Source organism: Anopheles coustani, chromosome X (assembly GCF_943734705.1).
Source record: "Anopheles coustani chromosome X, idAnoCousDA_361_x.2, whole genome shotgun sequence".
Lineage (NCBI taxonomy): Eukaryota > Metazoa > Arthropoda > Insecta > Diptera > Culicidae > Anopheles > Anopheles coustani.
In genome coordinates this window covers 2,040,065-2,056,272 of record NC_071290.1, presented here as the reverse complement: position 1 = coordinate 2,056,272, position 16,208 = coordinate 2,040,065, and the positions used below count along the sequence as shown (strand labels likewise).

Here is a 16,208-nt window from a genome sequence, read left to right as displayed (position 1 = left end):
CACTGTCCAACTCCTCCACTTGTCATGTCACTGGACCGTTGAGCAGAATGTGCCGGCAATGCTCCGGCACCGGGCTTTTTATCTGGCTCTGATAATCGATGCGCCACGCTTCGCACGATGGAAATCCATGGTGCATGCTGTCTCGTTCCCGCTATCATACACACTCCCATTCGCCCGTTTCACCTGCATCTTTCCTCGTGCATGTGTCGGTTCGCTGCACAACCCGGTATATCCTTCTCTGTTTCCCTAGCTCCAAATTTTGCCAACGCATAACGTCTTCCAGCATTCGGGATCGTTGTCCCTCGCAGCGAAACATCCCGCATCATCATAGAATAACCTTCTGGATGTATGCCGAGTGGGTCCGTCGGCGCAAAACAACAAATATATGGACAGTTGGTGGAGGAAAGCGTCGAACGACTGGTGTCGCCATCAGCGGGCCTTCGTGCGAATTGTGAAGAACACGGCGCCACGTCTTGTCCGCTCTCCTTGGCCTTCAAGGTTCAAAACAATGTTTCGATGTCGGTCATGGCACAAAGTGAGAAGCTGCTCTTATTGTTGGAGTTTCCCAAAAACGCATACTATTTGGAGGGGGGTGGGGCGGGCAACGCAGCAACACAGCAGATGACATCCCTATGCAAACTGCCATTTTTCTAACTGTTTTTTGTGTATTTTCTTCGTATACTCTATTTCTCCTTCTCCCTATCCTTATCCCTCTCCACTAGCTGACGCTGGCCGACGAGCAGGTGGAAGTGGTGAAATCGGTGAGTCCTGGCGACGATGCGACCAAGCGTGATAACGACTCCGACCAGGTCGCGCTGGAATCCGTCGATCAGGATCTGCAAGGATCGGCCCCGGTGCAGTCCTATCCCCAGCATCTGCCGCCGCCACACGGTGGGCACGGGCCACCGCACGGCAAGCATGGACCGGGACCGCAGCACGGCCCAGGGCCGCACCATGGACCGCTGATGTCCCATGGACCAAACCGTGGTAGGTGGTTTTGCCTTTCACTTCAACTCCTAATCATTCAGCTGCTACCCCAGAACGTCTACTTCATAGATTCATCCATGCCTAGCACTTTTCTTCTCGCCTCCCTCTCGTATTCGTACCTCACCTTGGGAATAGATGTCGTAAACAACCTATAAGTCCTAACAAGGACTCCACGGAATAAGGCAAAACAATGCGATTTAGAAACAGAAGGCTGAAGAAATGTATAAACAACAAAGTAAACGGGCTTCTCCGACATCTCTTCTTCTAACAGATGAACTTACTTGTTGAATGTCGATGATGCACGACCCAATATCTCATCTAAACACCTGATATAACTAAATGTTACATGGTTTCGTCTTGTCCTCTCTGTAACATTTCTACGTAAAACCAGAAATGAAGAACTTTGCTCGCAGTTCTGTTGAAACCATTCTCCTTTTACGAAAAATACATCGACCAACAAATAACTATTCCTACTTAGTCTACTATAACCTTCTAGTTCTTCATTCCTGGCCAGAGGAACATTACTACTATACACTGACAGGGTAGCCTTAGTACCACATTGACGTTTACTACTAACTTTGACGTTTGACATGTTTGACCGTTTGTTTACGTTCGCACCAAACAAAGCGGAAGAATTCAGCGTATGAGATGTTGCAGGTTGAGATGCTTTAGTGCGGAGTGGTACAGCACACTTGACCCTAACCGCTGCCACTTCGTTGCAGGTTCGCTCGGACTCGGCCAACCGTTTGGGCCCCCGCCGCCCCCGCCGCCACCGCAGCAGGGCCCGCACGGCTACCCGGTGGCGCACGCGTACCACGGGCCGCCGCCCCCGCCGCCACCCCAACCATCGGCCGGCCACCTGAAGGCGGCGGCCAGCGAGCTGATCGCGGAGAAGCTGTACGGCCCGCCGCCCCCGCCGCTGGCGCCGCCGAGCGGGAACGAGCTGTGGTCGTCGCCGCTGCAGGACATGCCGAAGATCGTGTCGCTGGACGTGAAGTGCGAGAAGCAGGGCATGAAGGTGTTCGTCCAGTTCGACAAGCCGTTCTTCGGCATCGTCTTCTCCAAGGGCCACTACAGCAACGTGAACTGCGTGCACCTGCCGGCCGGGCTCGGCAAGACGTCCGCCTCGTTCGACATCGGCATCCACGAGTGCGGCACGGCCGGCAACACCGACAACGTGCTGTACAACGGCTACTCCGGCACCGACACCAACGCCGGCTCGTACTTCGAGAACATCATCGTGCTGCAGTACGACCCGCAGGTGCAGGAGGTGTGGGACCAGGCGCGCAAGCTGCGCTGCACCTGGCACGACCAGTACGAGAAGTCGGTCACGTTCCGGCCGTTCCCGGTGGACATGCTGGACGTGATCCGGGCGGACTTCGCCGGCGACAACGTCGGCTGCTGGATGCAGATCCAGGTCGGCAAGGGCCCGTGGGCGTCGGAGGTGTCCGGGCTGGTGAAGATCGGCCAGACGATGACGATGGTGCTGGCGATCAAGGACGACGACGGCAAGTTCGACATGCTGGTGCGCAACTGCATGGCGCACGACGGCAAGCGCGCCCCCATCCAGCTGGTCGACCAGCGGGGCTGCGTCACCCGCCCCAAGCTGATGTCGCGCTTCACCAAGATCAAGAACTTCGGCGCCAGCGCCTCCGTCCTCTCGTACGCCCACTTCCAGGCCTTCAAGTTCCCCGACTCGATGGAGGTGCACTTCCAGTGCACGATCCAGATCTGCCGCTATCAGTGCCCGGAGCAGTGCACCGACCCGGGCGTCCTCGACGTGCACCACCTGTCCGGCGGGCCCGAGCACCAGCAGTACGGGCCGCCACCGCCGCCACCCCCGTCCGCCTCCGCCGGCTCCCAGTCGCAGGCGGCCGGGCCACCCACCCAGTCGCTCGATGCGCACGTCTTCGCCTCCAACCGGAAGCGGGACGACCGGCGGATCCGACGCACCCGTGCCGCCCCCGCCGACCAGAAGGAGGACGTCGGTCTGAACCGCGTCATCCGCGTCGTGTCACCGGGCGACCTCACCTTCCCCATCGGCCCGGGCGGCGCCGCCCACAACGACTCGGACGGTGCGGCCACGATGGTGTTTTCGGCGCGCGACGAAGGCCTCATCTGCATGACGACGCCCGGCTTCACCGTCACCATCGTCGTCCTTCTCTCGATACTGCTCGCCTCCTGCGTCACCTCCGCCTTCCTGTGCGTGCGCCTCAAGCCGTTCGCGCTCGGTGGCCCGCACGCCGCCAAGGAGCGCTCGGTGGCGTTCACCAACCCGCACCTCACGCCCGCCACCGCCAGCGGTACGCTCAAGTCCACCAAGTCCACCGTCACCAGTGCCAGCTCCAACGCCACCGCCACCACCACCGCCACCGCCACCAAAGCGCGCCTCTTCTACACCTAAGCTCCACCGCGAGCTCCTGCTTCGTAAACCTCCCTAACCTCAAACCTCTCTAGGGCATTGTACATCTTCCTTTTCTTGTTTTTTTTCCCACCACATAATCTCTCTCTCTTACTCTACGGAACTATTTAGCGATTCACGTCGTTAGCCACACACACACACACAAGCCCTAGCGTAGAACGAAGAGATAAATGCGATCAACCGGAAGTTAGGCAAAGGAGTTAGGTTAGGGAAATGGTAATGGCCACCTACACAACCCCTTTCCGCTTTGCTTGCGAAAATGCTTCGAACAGCACAGAACAAAATGGCTACATTTGCTACCCATGCCAACGCGCTCCCCCGTAGAAGAATTCCCTCCCCTCCGCCTCCCCTCCCCTCCCCCGAATGGCAGCGAATGTAAACCGGAAGTTGATTTTGCGGGCAGTATTTAGTTGTTACAACCGCCCCCTCCGTGGGAGGCGCTTAGACTTTAGGGTACTGTCAGTATACCTCCCTCCCCTTTTCCTCCCCCCAAGCACTGGTCTTTAACCGGTTTAACGTATAACGACGTATTTACACTTACGAAACACTATTTATTGACTTATTTATATTCGGTAAATTATTTATTTATTTATTTATTATTCGATTTTACTTAGCTCGAACCCGCTCTAAACTCGACTGCTCTATATAGAGGTATAGATTTGTTTTTATTTGTATTTTTATTGAAATAACGGAAGTGGAGTGAAGTCTGTTTCCCTTCCCCCTCCCTCTCCCTTCCCTTCGCCCCCGCGACGCGAACCGACGAGTGTTGGTTGGCGCTTGTTTGCGGGCCGAAGCCGAACGACGGATTCAAATATGGATTCCCTACCCCTTCCCCCCCGCCCCCGTGATGGTGTGTTGCCCAATGTTGCCCCCTTACGGTGGAGTACATTTTAAAAATGTACCCCCACCCCCCTCCCCACCCTATCCTCAGCTCACATTTAAACTTTCAATATATCCTAAGACTAACTAACTGTTCGAACCGTCTCTCACTCTCTCTATGCTATGCGATAGAATGTTCCACCCGCAAGAAAACAGGAGACCACCCCCACACCCCCCTGGGACACACACACACGTCTTTAGCATTAACGAATTAAAAACATAACGAAATACATGCCCCCGCTCCAGCGAGAAAGCTAGAGACGAACCCCGTATATTATCGACCTGTCAACCTTTGGAGCGGAAGCACTCCGAAAGTGAAGGTCCAAACTTTAAGACGACCCCCCCGCAGCGCAGCGTAGGGTTACGTAAACTCTCCCACTACCCCTCCCCTCTCCCCCCACTTCTCCCAACAATTCTAGCGAAACTAGCAGTGTAAAATGTATCATATTACAGGCAGGCATATATGGACAAGTTTTGGACAGACAGGGGGTGTCGGTGTATGTCGGAGGCTGGCGCCCGGAACGGCGGACGTCAAAACCATCATGCAGCGTAACAAGGCTCCTTACTTTCTCTCTCCTCCCCCCCACCCTAATCTCCCTTTATCAGCTATTGATTATGGCCGGCTGCATGATCGGTTCGGTCCGGTGGTCAAGGTTGCGGTTGCCAGGTCCCCTTCCCGGCACGGAGGTGTTAAGCTAATGTAATTTTTAACAAGAACCTTGTAGAACGATGATGATGATCAAATAAAACCTGTTCGTACAGCACATAGCAGTGGAGTTTTCCAATTCAATTCAATTCAATCAAAACATACTCAATCTAGGAACGACAAATGATATTTCACTTGGTTTTCTAACAGGCGTGTTCGTCTCCACAATAACAAGTGTTGTGTATCCTACTCGTTTAGGTAATAAACAGAGGCGGATCATTCTATTCCGGGGTCTCGGGCGGTGGAGCAGACATTACCTATATAAAGATTTTTTTTTTAATGCTATAGTTTTAACCACCTTTTTTGTTTTATAATTTCCAATCGGATTTCGATTCAGGTTTGATTTTCAATTATTTCTAAAAAACTGATCAACGATATGATGTTATTGGTAAGTCACATTTCCTTTTTCTTCTATTTGCATGTTGCTACATGAATATAACTTTAAAATTCATTATTAAATTCATTCAAGTTAAAAACAATTCCATGCAGAATAATTTTCTATTGGAAACTATTCTTTTTGATACTTTTCTCATTCTCATTTACATTCTGTTCTACTTCTTTAAACAAAGTGAAATCTTTTGTACTGTTAAAAGAGGATCTTTTTGCTAAAGTTCAAATAGCTACCGAGTTATATTTGGATCTCTATTAGTCCCACAATACATTACACTCCAAAGGGAAAGATTAGACCACAACAAGGCAAAAGAGAACATACTCTGCCAATTGGTTTAAAGGATTAAATCAAAAATGACAAGGCAATATCAAAGTAAATCTAACGAGAAAAAATATGTTTGATACTACACTCAGTCCGCTCACAGGTAGATTTCGCCTCTGGTAGTGTGTCATAGCATATTTATGTTCATTTCAACAACTGCTTTAATTTACAATATGTTAGCGAAATTAAAAATGATTGCTTAATCGTTTGTTTTTTGTTTTATACATGTTGACCTAGCTGTGAAACGAATACCACGCTAACAAATATATTCCATTATCTTCTGAAATTGCATAATTAAACTCATAACGTGCCGAAAGATGTTGTTTTTTTCCACCCCCACGGTAGCGCCTCCATTTACACTTTTACGTTACACATTCGTCCATTTTTGTCCGGCGCTGGGCGGGGGATTGGGGAAAAGTCTAGAAAAATCGTTACAGCTAAATTCCGTACTCATTCCGTTCGTCCGGATGAGACGCAGCTGGCTTAAACTTGGCCTCTAAATGGAAAAAAACACCCCACAGTCGCCAGTGTGGTGGAAATGGTCGTCAGTTCGGGTAACGCGCACAGCTGTGTGTGTGTGTGTGCAAACATGCAGGATGTTTTGCGTGCGTGAATCTTCCCCTTGCATGTGCCGAAAAACCGGGGCGGGTTGCTACTATTTGTCAGATTGCTACCGCTGTTTTTATTTCTATTTGGAGGTTCAAGGACACCCAGGGCTGGAGCGCGGGCTATACTTCGAGCTGTTCAAACAGCCACCCCCTCGCCCGCTCCCCCTTCCCCGCGGTCCAACGGCAACTCCCTTGGCAATCCTCAAGTCATGGCGCAGGTTGAACACTCCGGTGGAATGTTCTAGATACCGCAAAACGCCAAGACTTAGCTTCAACTCAAGGGTATGTCTGTGTGTGCGTGTGCGTGCAGGAAGGGGGAAGGGAGGGGAAGGCGAAGAATCATTTTACAAAGCAGGTGAATTTGTGATAATATACATTCGGCACCGTCTTGCGAGCCGAAATCGAACGAAACGCCTTTTTGCCGTACGGCGCAGGCAGAGTTTTGGTCCAGGCAATTTGCATTTTATTCTTTAACGTTTCATAACTTAAGCACTCGCAGCCCACCAACGGTACAGCACGCCCCCTTTCTTTTGCTTACTTTATTTTACACAAGCGTCGTTTTTTTTATTTTATTCCTCCTACATGCTTCTCCCAAAAACCAGCAGCAAGTGATGAGAACAGCTCGGAAAACGTCCCGTGGGCATAAGGATAAAAGGGTGGCTGATAACATGGATAACATGATGCTGGTGCTGCTGCGCATGGGGCATCCACTCCTCCCACCCGGCTCTGCTAGCGGCTAGCTTTGTTGGCTAAAACTTCTCGGTGTGCTTTTTAAGCACATTGCACCCTCCTCTAACATACAACTGAAACACTGGTCCTGCTAAGCATGCGACCGACCATGCCACTGCAGCCCATCCTTCCTTCGTGCCAGCGAACCCGCGTTGAAAGCTACACACGCTGTTACATAAATACATAATCTTCCACTCTGTGTCTCTGAACAAATTGGCTCGAGTTTCTTTTCTGTTTTTGCAGTAACCGACCTAAACAGACGTTAAATATTTTCCTTGCATAATCCACGAAATGCGCAACAAATGTATATATTTATAGTTTTATGTATATATATATATATAATATATGTATACCAATATAATAGGCATTGGTATGTATTTATCTATATGCGCCCCTCTAGAAAGGAAAAGGGTTTCTTTAGCTAGTTTGATTTTCATTTCGGCCTTAAAAATGACTCCATTTTCCAGCAGGGATCGGAGAAACAGGTCAACGAGGAGAGAACGTAAGTGTGTATCTAGTATTGTTTTTTTTTTTCGTTTTTGTTTTGCTTTGTTTTCTTCCATATGTCCTCCCTGTTTACCTCCCGAAAAAAAATCCCACACGCCTCGCGGCGCTTCACCGCTTCATGTTTAGCTGCTTTTTAAATCAGTTTTATCTACTTGACCACGTGTCTTTACTTATCACTCTCCTTCCCCCCCTCCCCGTGCTCTCTTGTGTCTTATCTCTCATCCCCCTCGAACAGGCACACAGTCAACATGTTCACACACACGCACACACACACACACATACGCAGACGTGCTTACGTACATAAATTTATAATCATCACATCCATCCACGGCGATCGTCTTGTATCTGGATATTAACCTTCATACTGTGGGCAAACAACAAACCCCTTTTCGTTAAACATACATCTCGTAAACCTTTCTCTTTTTCTTCTTTTCTTTATCTCTTTCTTCCATATCACACACATACACACACACACATACACACACGAACAAACACACCATCGGTTCGATCATCCAAAAACTAAGTAACGCTACAAATCTCCTTCCTCCTATCTCTCGCTCGAGGTAATGAATTAATGGAACCTAAAACCCTTGTATAAGCCATCCTAGTGCAAACACGCCTCTCTTTGGATTATTGCGGTTCGGTAGTTCGAAAAAAAAAATGTTGCAAACTGCACAACAGAACTGGGGGATCGAAGCAGCTAATGTTAGCGGTATTTACTAGAAAGATCCAGCTAATAGTACGATATCTACTCGGTGTGTCAAGTGTCGCTTGTAAGACCGGGGTGGTCATCCGCGTTGACTCTTGCTTAATGTTTCCATGTTTGGCAGCTATCAGGGTATCACGTTTCCTTTCTCATTTTCTAAAACACTATCCGGCCGCCCTCGATCGATCTTATCACCAGCTGGCCGCGCTACAGCTACCATCGCTCCGCTAGAGCTAATCGAAATCTCCGCTATCGTTGATTGTCATGAGCTGACTCTATATTGACTTCCCCATACCACTCTCCTCCTACGCTGTCAGCTAAAATTGCGTCCGACTATTAACTCTACCTGCTACCTGTCTTTTGATAATCGTATTTTTGTTTTGCTTTTTGACCGAAAACTGTCGCGCATCGGAGACACCAAAAACGGAATATTTTAAAACATTCTAGAAAGCGGTTTTGCATGATGTGTACACTTGTGGGGTTTTTCTTGTTTTCTTTTGCTGAGTACGCGGCGTTTTCTATTTAAGTAGGTCGCACATCCTTTGCTGGCCGCTCTGTGTGTATCTTGGACGGGTGACTTCGTGTTCACTGGGCAACGACGACAACAACAACAACGAAAAATAAAATATATGTATATACCATGCTCTCCCGCTCTAATCGACGCCCGCGAAACCCTGGCTACCCTCGACGGCCTGAACGAGCCGATCCTTCAGCTGCAGGTAGCTTTCGTACGGCGGCAGATCGAGCCGGTTGAAGCTGGGAAGGAAAGGGGAAGAGCAGTGGAAGCTTGTTAGCGGAACGGAACCAACCGGTGGATGAGGGGTAGTACTCACCACGTGTGGGCGCGGGGAAAGTTGTCCGGTGTGCCCCACTTCTCGATCGTAAACATTTGCGGCCCGTTCGAACCGTGCAGCTCCTTGAAGCCGTTCATCGGGACGCGCGAGGTGCCGGTGACGAACTGCAGCAGCCGGGCGCGCATCTCGTTCGAGAAGGACAGGACCGCGCGCCAGAACCACTGGATGACGAGATGGTTCGGGTAGTAGTCGCCCTTGTACAGCGTGTTGCGCTTCCAGTCGCGCAGATCGATGCTCTGGATGCCGCACATCAGCAGCTCCAGCTCGTTCTCGTCGAATATCTTCAGCAGGTTGAGCGGCACCAGCGAGCCGAAGCCGTCCAGGAAGGCGGACATCTGCTCCTGGACGCGCGACACGAACCGCCACTCGATCACCAGCTTGATGTACTCGTCCTTGTTCTCCTCGGTCACGCTGATATCGGCGCCGTTCGGTTTGAGCTCGCGCTGCGACGTCGCACCGAACGTCTCCTCGTCCACGCAGAACGTCAGCGCCAGCTCGCTCGGGTCGTACTCCTTGATCCACACCAGCGAGTTGTAGTACTCCGTGTCGACCGCCTCCATGTCCTTCAGCTCGATCGGCTTCTGCAGCATCATCTTGTAGAACGGCCGTATGAAGAACGCATCCAGCAGCTTGCCATGATAGACGGCCATCCCCGCCACGCGACCGATAAATCTACAAAAAAAAAATTCACGATTAGCCCTACCTACGCCCTTCTTTCGGGTAGCTAACCCAATTGCGAACCAATTCCAACCTGAAGTACAGCAGGTGCTCCTCGTTGCACAGCCCACTGTACGGGTTGATCTGCAGCGTGTAGTTGTCCATCGCCGAGTACTCGAACAGCCCGTAGTACGGATTGAACATCTCCTTCGACAGCAGATAGAACCATTCGCGCGCGAGCCCCCCGTAGTCCAGGCCCGTCTCGCCCTCGAACTCGATCCACAGTTTCGTCTTCAGCAGATCGACCTTCGTGATCGAGTTGATGATGCGGTACGAGTCCTCCATGATCGACGAACGGCGCACCTTAATCTCGATCTTGTTTGGCACATTTTGCTACAAACGGAAAACAGATTTAATGTTAGCTCCTCGGTTTTAGACGGAACGGAAACATGCTTGCGATGCTAAGGTTTGTGAGAGTCCTAAATGCAGGACGACAAAACATGCTTATGAGATAATGAGTATGTCATGTCGAAACTGTAACTGTTGCTGTCTGTTATAACAGACATCGTTTCAATCCCTCTTTAGTTCATTGTCAAAATTGTAAAGAACAACAGTGAGCATCCTGTGAGTGACACTTAAAACATTATATCACCTAAGCTACTGGAATTGAAAACGTCCTGTTACAGCTATGCTATGCAAACACAATCGTTATGATGTCGTTGAGCTTAGAGCAGCAGTGTTGATACTTACGGGCTTCCTCAGCTGAGCCTTAAGGTACTCGTACTTGCGCTTGTAGTCGCGGGAGTACGGAACCGCCTGGCCGGCTATGTTCGGAATAGACAGGCGCGGATCCTCCCACTGGGTGGTTCTGGAATCTGCAAACGGTGGACGAATCGAAACAATAAATCAAGAAAGCCGGTGTGTGGGTGTGCGAGTGGCTGTACTCACTGTGGTCGATGAAGAAAATACGCCCGTCACTGTGGACGCGCTCCTCCCAGCCCTCGGGCAGCGGGGCGAGACCGTCCTCCGGTTTGCGGGCATCGTTCGTCACCGCCGAGGCGAAGCTGACCGGCATCGGGCTGGCCCGGCCGGTTCGGGGGTCCACCCACGACGTCTTGCGCTCGTTGTGATCGATGAAGAAGACGCGCCCGTTCGGTGCGACCTGCATGGACCAGCCGGCCGGCAGAACCATCGAGCCGCCCCCGGTCGACGGGCTGCTGCCGGACGAATCCGCCTCGTTCGACGTCGACGACTCCATCGACCGGTCGTCGCTGGTGTCGGGCGGATTGTTGCTGTTGCTCTGGCTGTGTTGCTGCTGCTCGCTACCGGCCGCCGGTGGATGGCTGGTGGAGGGCTGCGGCACACCGGTACTGTGTCTGCTGTTGCTGCTGCTGCTGCTGCGTCGACCACCACCTCCGCCGCCGCCGAACGTGCCGTCCATTTCATCATCAGCCCCATCGCCACCGGTATGCGGCGTCCCACGTAAGCTACTATCACTTCCAATCGACGACCGACTGGACGAGCGGCGGCCGCCTTCGGTCAGGTGCGCCGCCATCGCTCGATTCTGTCCACCACCGTTCTCTCCATCCTGCGGGAGCGGAGAACAAAACACAACCAGTTAATGTCAACCAGAATTGATAAGGAAAACACACGCACACACACAGCAAAAACACAGCAAACCTAGCGCAGTTCCGGAGCATGTGTTAACAACTAGCAGCCTCAAAAAGGACATGGACGCTCGTACAAAACAACCAAAAACAAATGCAGCGCGCGCGCGCACACACACACTCGCCTAGCAGAGATACGCAACAATGGTGACTACGTATGTACAGACCGATCTTTTGGTACGATCAGAGACAAACACAAAACCGAATGAGTGGACCATCCATTGTTTGGGACAATGCGATGCAAGCGGACAAGCACATTTCAACCCAATCGACCGTACAACCCCAAAAGCGAACATATACAACGCGAGATTACAAATGCATCTCCCTATCGCCTAAAGAAGCAACGGATAGTACGTTCCCGGAATGGAAAGTAAACGCATGCCAACACCCGGTAGGCGCAGCAGGGAACATCATGAGACACCAGGACCGGCCATCGCCGCTCGATTGCGAGCGTTACCTCAGCCCGCTCCTCCTGTACGACGTCCTCGTCGATGTGGAACACGGGTTCCTCCTCCGAGATGGTGCCGCGCTGTGGGTGCCGCTGCGTTTGCACCCGACCCGAACTGGTGACGGTTTCCGGCCGCCTGAGCAGCAACCCGGTGGCGGTGTTCCGCTCGGCAAAGGTGTGTGCTCGACGCACGGGGAGGCACATGCTTTACATTGTTAGATAAATGTTCGACGTCGACGCAAAAACGGAAAAATGGGGAGAAATTGAGCTGAGCTAAAACAATGGCAACCATCCGTACAAACACACAGACCTCCGTCGAATACTCCGGAAGGTTGACGAAGGCACGGCGCGGCTGGAGCTACGCACGAGCGCCGCCGGAAGCTGGGGTGGGCTGCTCAGGTGCAGCGAACGTAGCGATTGCGCCGAGTTGGCACGCAGCACGACGGGTTCGTCCCCTTCGTCCGGTGCACAGTCGGTGCGAGACTCCGCTAGGCTCGCGCTCGACGAAGTGACGCCGGAAGTGGCCCGCGAACCAGCACTATCGGACTAAGGGTGGGCAATAGTTAACGGGGGCCAGCAGAAGGGAAAAGCGTCTAACAAACGAATCTCTACCTGGCATCGTACAAACTGAACCTACGACAACACCAGCAAGAGCCGCTTGCGCTAATACGACTGGCATGTAGAAGGTCAACTTTAAATTTAGGCCCACAAACCTAACTTAATCACACTAGTCTAAATATTATTGCTGTTCTGTGGTTCGATCCTGTACTTGGGATGAAATTAAACCCAAATTTAAAGTTGTCCATACATCATACTTAAAATCTAAAACGAACTCTATAAGTAAACGTTAATGTTCTCCCAATCTACGTCTGATTTAGCGATCGTTTCTATTAGCAGTGCCATTTGGTGTTCAAATGCCGCGTGTATACAGACACACACACAAACACACTAAGTGTCACTCTTGGTGGGGAAGGACATAACAGCAGCGAGCATGCGATTAATCGCGAGTAACCTCTAACGACTCCGTGCTGAGCCGATGCCCATCGTTCGGCGTGTCGGAGGTTTGCTGCCGATCGGCAACGGCGGAACCAGTGGCGGAGTTGTCCAACGCATCCAGCCCCACCTCGTCGGCACTTTCCGCCCGCTGCACATCCATCCGGGCGTCACCTGGTGTCGCGTCACTTGTCTGTCCATCCGGTTCGTGCAACCCATCGTCCACCTCAATGTTATCGACCGAATCGTTCTCATCGTCGAGGCTTATATTGTCCATATCCTTCCGTGTGGCATGCCAAAGGTGGATGCAAGATGAATCATTCGTGCGTAAGTGTGTGTTGGGTTTTGGGATCAAAGAAACTCAAAAGCGGCGGGAAGTTAAAAAAACAAAACAAAAGTATCGCAAAGGAAACACCGATCCCGGTACGTTCGGTTTTTTCTATCGTGCGTCGTGCATGCGGTACGTTAAAGAATCTGTTTTCGCTCGGTCATGGTAGAGACAGATGTGTGTTGTTCGGTGTAGCACTTCCTCCCGGCTACCGCGTGGAAGGTAAACAGGCTGCAACCTTTCGGGAGGGTAAACAATTTCGGGGGGGAAACCGCGTACCGGAAGGAAAATACTTACCGTAGCGCTGTCATCTACGCTTATATGGACACGGCGCTGGAAGGCGGCATCCATATCGCTCTCGGGGGACACCTCCATAGGCCTGCAGGGAAGGCAAATCAGTCATTTGCAAATGAGCCCGAGGGAGGGGGGAAAGGAGGGAATGAAAACACTTACACAGCTGTTGGCCGCTCCCATTGGGTGGAGCGCGCAACGTGATTAACGTAGTAGATCCGCCCGTTGGCATCCAGTCGTTCCTCCCAGCCTTCCGGTAGCACGTAGGCAGCATTGTTACTGTTACTGCTGGAGCTGCCGCTCGTCCTATGCGGTGTGTTGGTGACCTGGAATGCAAAACGACATCTCCTTAGTACCGACAGGAACGGGTGGAAAACTCTGCTTGACATACTGTGGCTGCCGAGCTGGACTCGATCAGCTCCCAATCGGTTTCGGTGTTGTTTTCATCCTGGATGAACGCACCATAGAGTTCTAGTTGCCCCCGCACATTCGATCGTGCACTGTAGGAAAAGGGTGAACATCACAAAATCAATAAAGCAAACGATGGTTCATCACGGGCTAAGCAACATTTGCCATTCCAAAAGCCTACTACCCTTTCTACGTATGATACAATGCATTAGAAATAAGACAGGCACAAAACCCAGCACCAAAAGCCCATCATTTAAAACTCCTACAAATAGCTACAAACTTGATCCCCGCATCGGCGCATGTCGCTGAACGGAATTCGCTACGGAACGGAAAAGAAATCATAATCGTCAAAGTCGACGCTACCGTACCGTACTGACCTGCGCGGCAACAACGGGTAGGATTTGGTCGGCACCTCGACCCCGGGCTGCTCCTTGGGCAGCTGGCTCAGCACGAGCTCGACCATGCCGAGAAAGTCGTCCCGCGTCAGCCGGTTCTCGTCGAACACCTGAAACACGAGCTTGTGGACGCTCGGCTTGACGCGGAACGTGAACGACTCGTTCCACACCGGATCGAGGGTTTTCTTCTTCGTCTTCGTCAGCACCGATTCGATCGTGACGTCGCCGTCGATGGTGTTCAGGTCAATGCGCACGTACGGATCGCTGTACGGGGGAGGAGAAGGAGAGAAGGGGACGTTGTTAGCAAAACATCTTCACGTACACAGGGGATTCACTTACCTTGCTCCGAAGATGTCCTTCTTGGCAAGCTGACGACCGGCGATTACCTCTATCCGCACTCGCGAGTATCCTGCATTGTCGTTCTGCAAAAACGTGCAACATAAGCAAATCAGTATCACACGCTTGCGGCGAGGAGTACATTAATTTAATTGCTCCTTTTTATATCGGCTTTGCCACAACAGAAACCGAAAGCATGGGAGCATTGATAACGGGACACGTTGTTTTCCATAGGGCACCAACGAATAAACGTGTTCCGTTTTTCCATTCCATCGCCCATTAAATGTGGTTCAGCGCGTTATTAGCGGGGTGGGCCATACCACAAAACCGCCTGGTGAGTGTTTCGGTCCCGGTCGGTGGACAGTGCAACGACAACAAAAAAAAGGCGATTGGTGTTTTTCTTCTCTCACTACTTAGTGTGTGTCGCTTTCCGCTTCCAAATGCCAAACGGCTACGCATCATAATCGATCGCCGTGGGGTGTTAAGGGCACCGCTGTTGTTGTTGTTGTTATTGGTATAGGTAGGGCGAGGGAGCATGACTCACCCGCTTCGCGAGGCGTTACATATTCCGTAGCGTATATTCCTCGGCTGCAGGTGTATTCAGCACCAGATATGGGTCGTTCTTCGCTGGTTTTGTCACGACGGTGCGACCGTTTTTTTTTTTCGCATATAGTTAAGTTTTCCACAACTGGCAGGCGGAAGATAAACCGAAACGCGACTGTTGATCGGCGAGCGAAACGAAGCGAAACGGGTTGCAAACGGCACCAATGCTGCACTTAGCCGAACCGGCTGCAAAAGAAAATAAGAACAGCACCAAAACTTACGTTCATCCTGTCCGCCGTGTCCACCGCCTCCCCTTGGGTGCTGGCCATTGGGACCGAAAGATGGCGTTCGCTGGACTATGGTCACACCAGCCCCGGACCGGAGTTCGTTTGATTGATTGCTGTTCGGGGCTTCGGTTGACGGATGTGTGCAGGTTTGGTGTTGATTGTGGCGTTTGCACCGAAGACGAAGACGTTCTCTGGTCAGGTCGTTCCTCGGGTCTCGGAATTCGGCGACCCTTTTCGGTCGATGCGCGGTCGGAGTCGAAAAATTCACTGCTTTCGCACTACAAGTAGATATCGGGCGGCCAGTTCACTGGCAGTGCACTGCAACATGGTTCGCTGCTAGATTTCACAACACTGCAACGGAGCGCATCTCCGAGCCGAGAACGGGGTGGGAGGAAAACAATAAATTCCGACACAGGAGCCAACCTATTCGTACTACGGTGAAGAACTGCCCGCACAGCACTAGCCCCCGTGTAGAATAACGCAACATCTAATCTAATAAACAGCTGAAAACCGCACTCACACACCCCCAGCCACGATGGTACATCCTTTTCAAGCGGATGTGTTGGTGCACCAGTTGAAGCTTAGAATCAGGCAGCTACATAGCACAGCATAGCGCCCTACCTTGATAATGCACTTCCTGCCTGCAACACAGCTATTGAGGACACTCGCAGGATATTTCAAAATGTATTAAAATACTAATCTTTCCACTCAGCTACGTCTGTTTGCCGTACGAAACGCGGCTCGC

General features: G+C 51.5%; 2 protein-coding genes across 2 annotated transcripts; one reads left to right on the top strand and one right to left on the bottom strand.

Annotated features, from left to right (window-relative positions):
• Positions 1 to 344: 344 nt before the first annotated feature.
• Positions 345 to 3,391, top strand: LOC131268814 (uncharacterized). Its single transcript, XM_058271094.1, has 3 exons — positions 345 to 359; positions 723 to 987; positions 1,710 to 3,391. Exons 1-3 carry the CDS (start codon positions 345 to 347, stop codon positions 3,389 to 3,391), a joined length of 1,962 nt encoding a protein of 653 aa, XP_058127077.1.
• Positions 3,392 to 7,512: 4,121 nt separating this feature from the next.
• LOC131269469 (E3 ubiquitin-protein ligase Nedd-4-like) lies at positions 7,513 to 15,994 on the bottom strand. The gene is made up of 11 exons (XM_058271840.1): positions 15,458 to 15,994; positions 14,637 to 14,719; positions 14,280 to 14,561; positions 13,886 to 13,994; positions 13,657 to 13,820; positions 13,501 to 13,582; positions 10,716 to 11,355; positions 10,518 to 10,642; positions 9,862 to 10,160; positions 9,090 to 9,782; positions 7,513 to 9,012 (listed from the first exon to the last, which is right to left on the bottom strand). Exons 1-11 carry the CDS (start codon positions 15,503 to 15,505, stop codon positions 8,910 to 8,912), a joined length of 2,628 nt encoding a protein of 875 aa, XP_058127823.1. The 5' UTR covers positions 15,506 to 15,994; the 3' UTR covers positions 7,513 to 8,909.
• Positions 15,995 to 16,208: the final 214 nt, after the last annotated feature.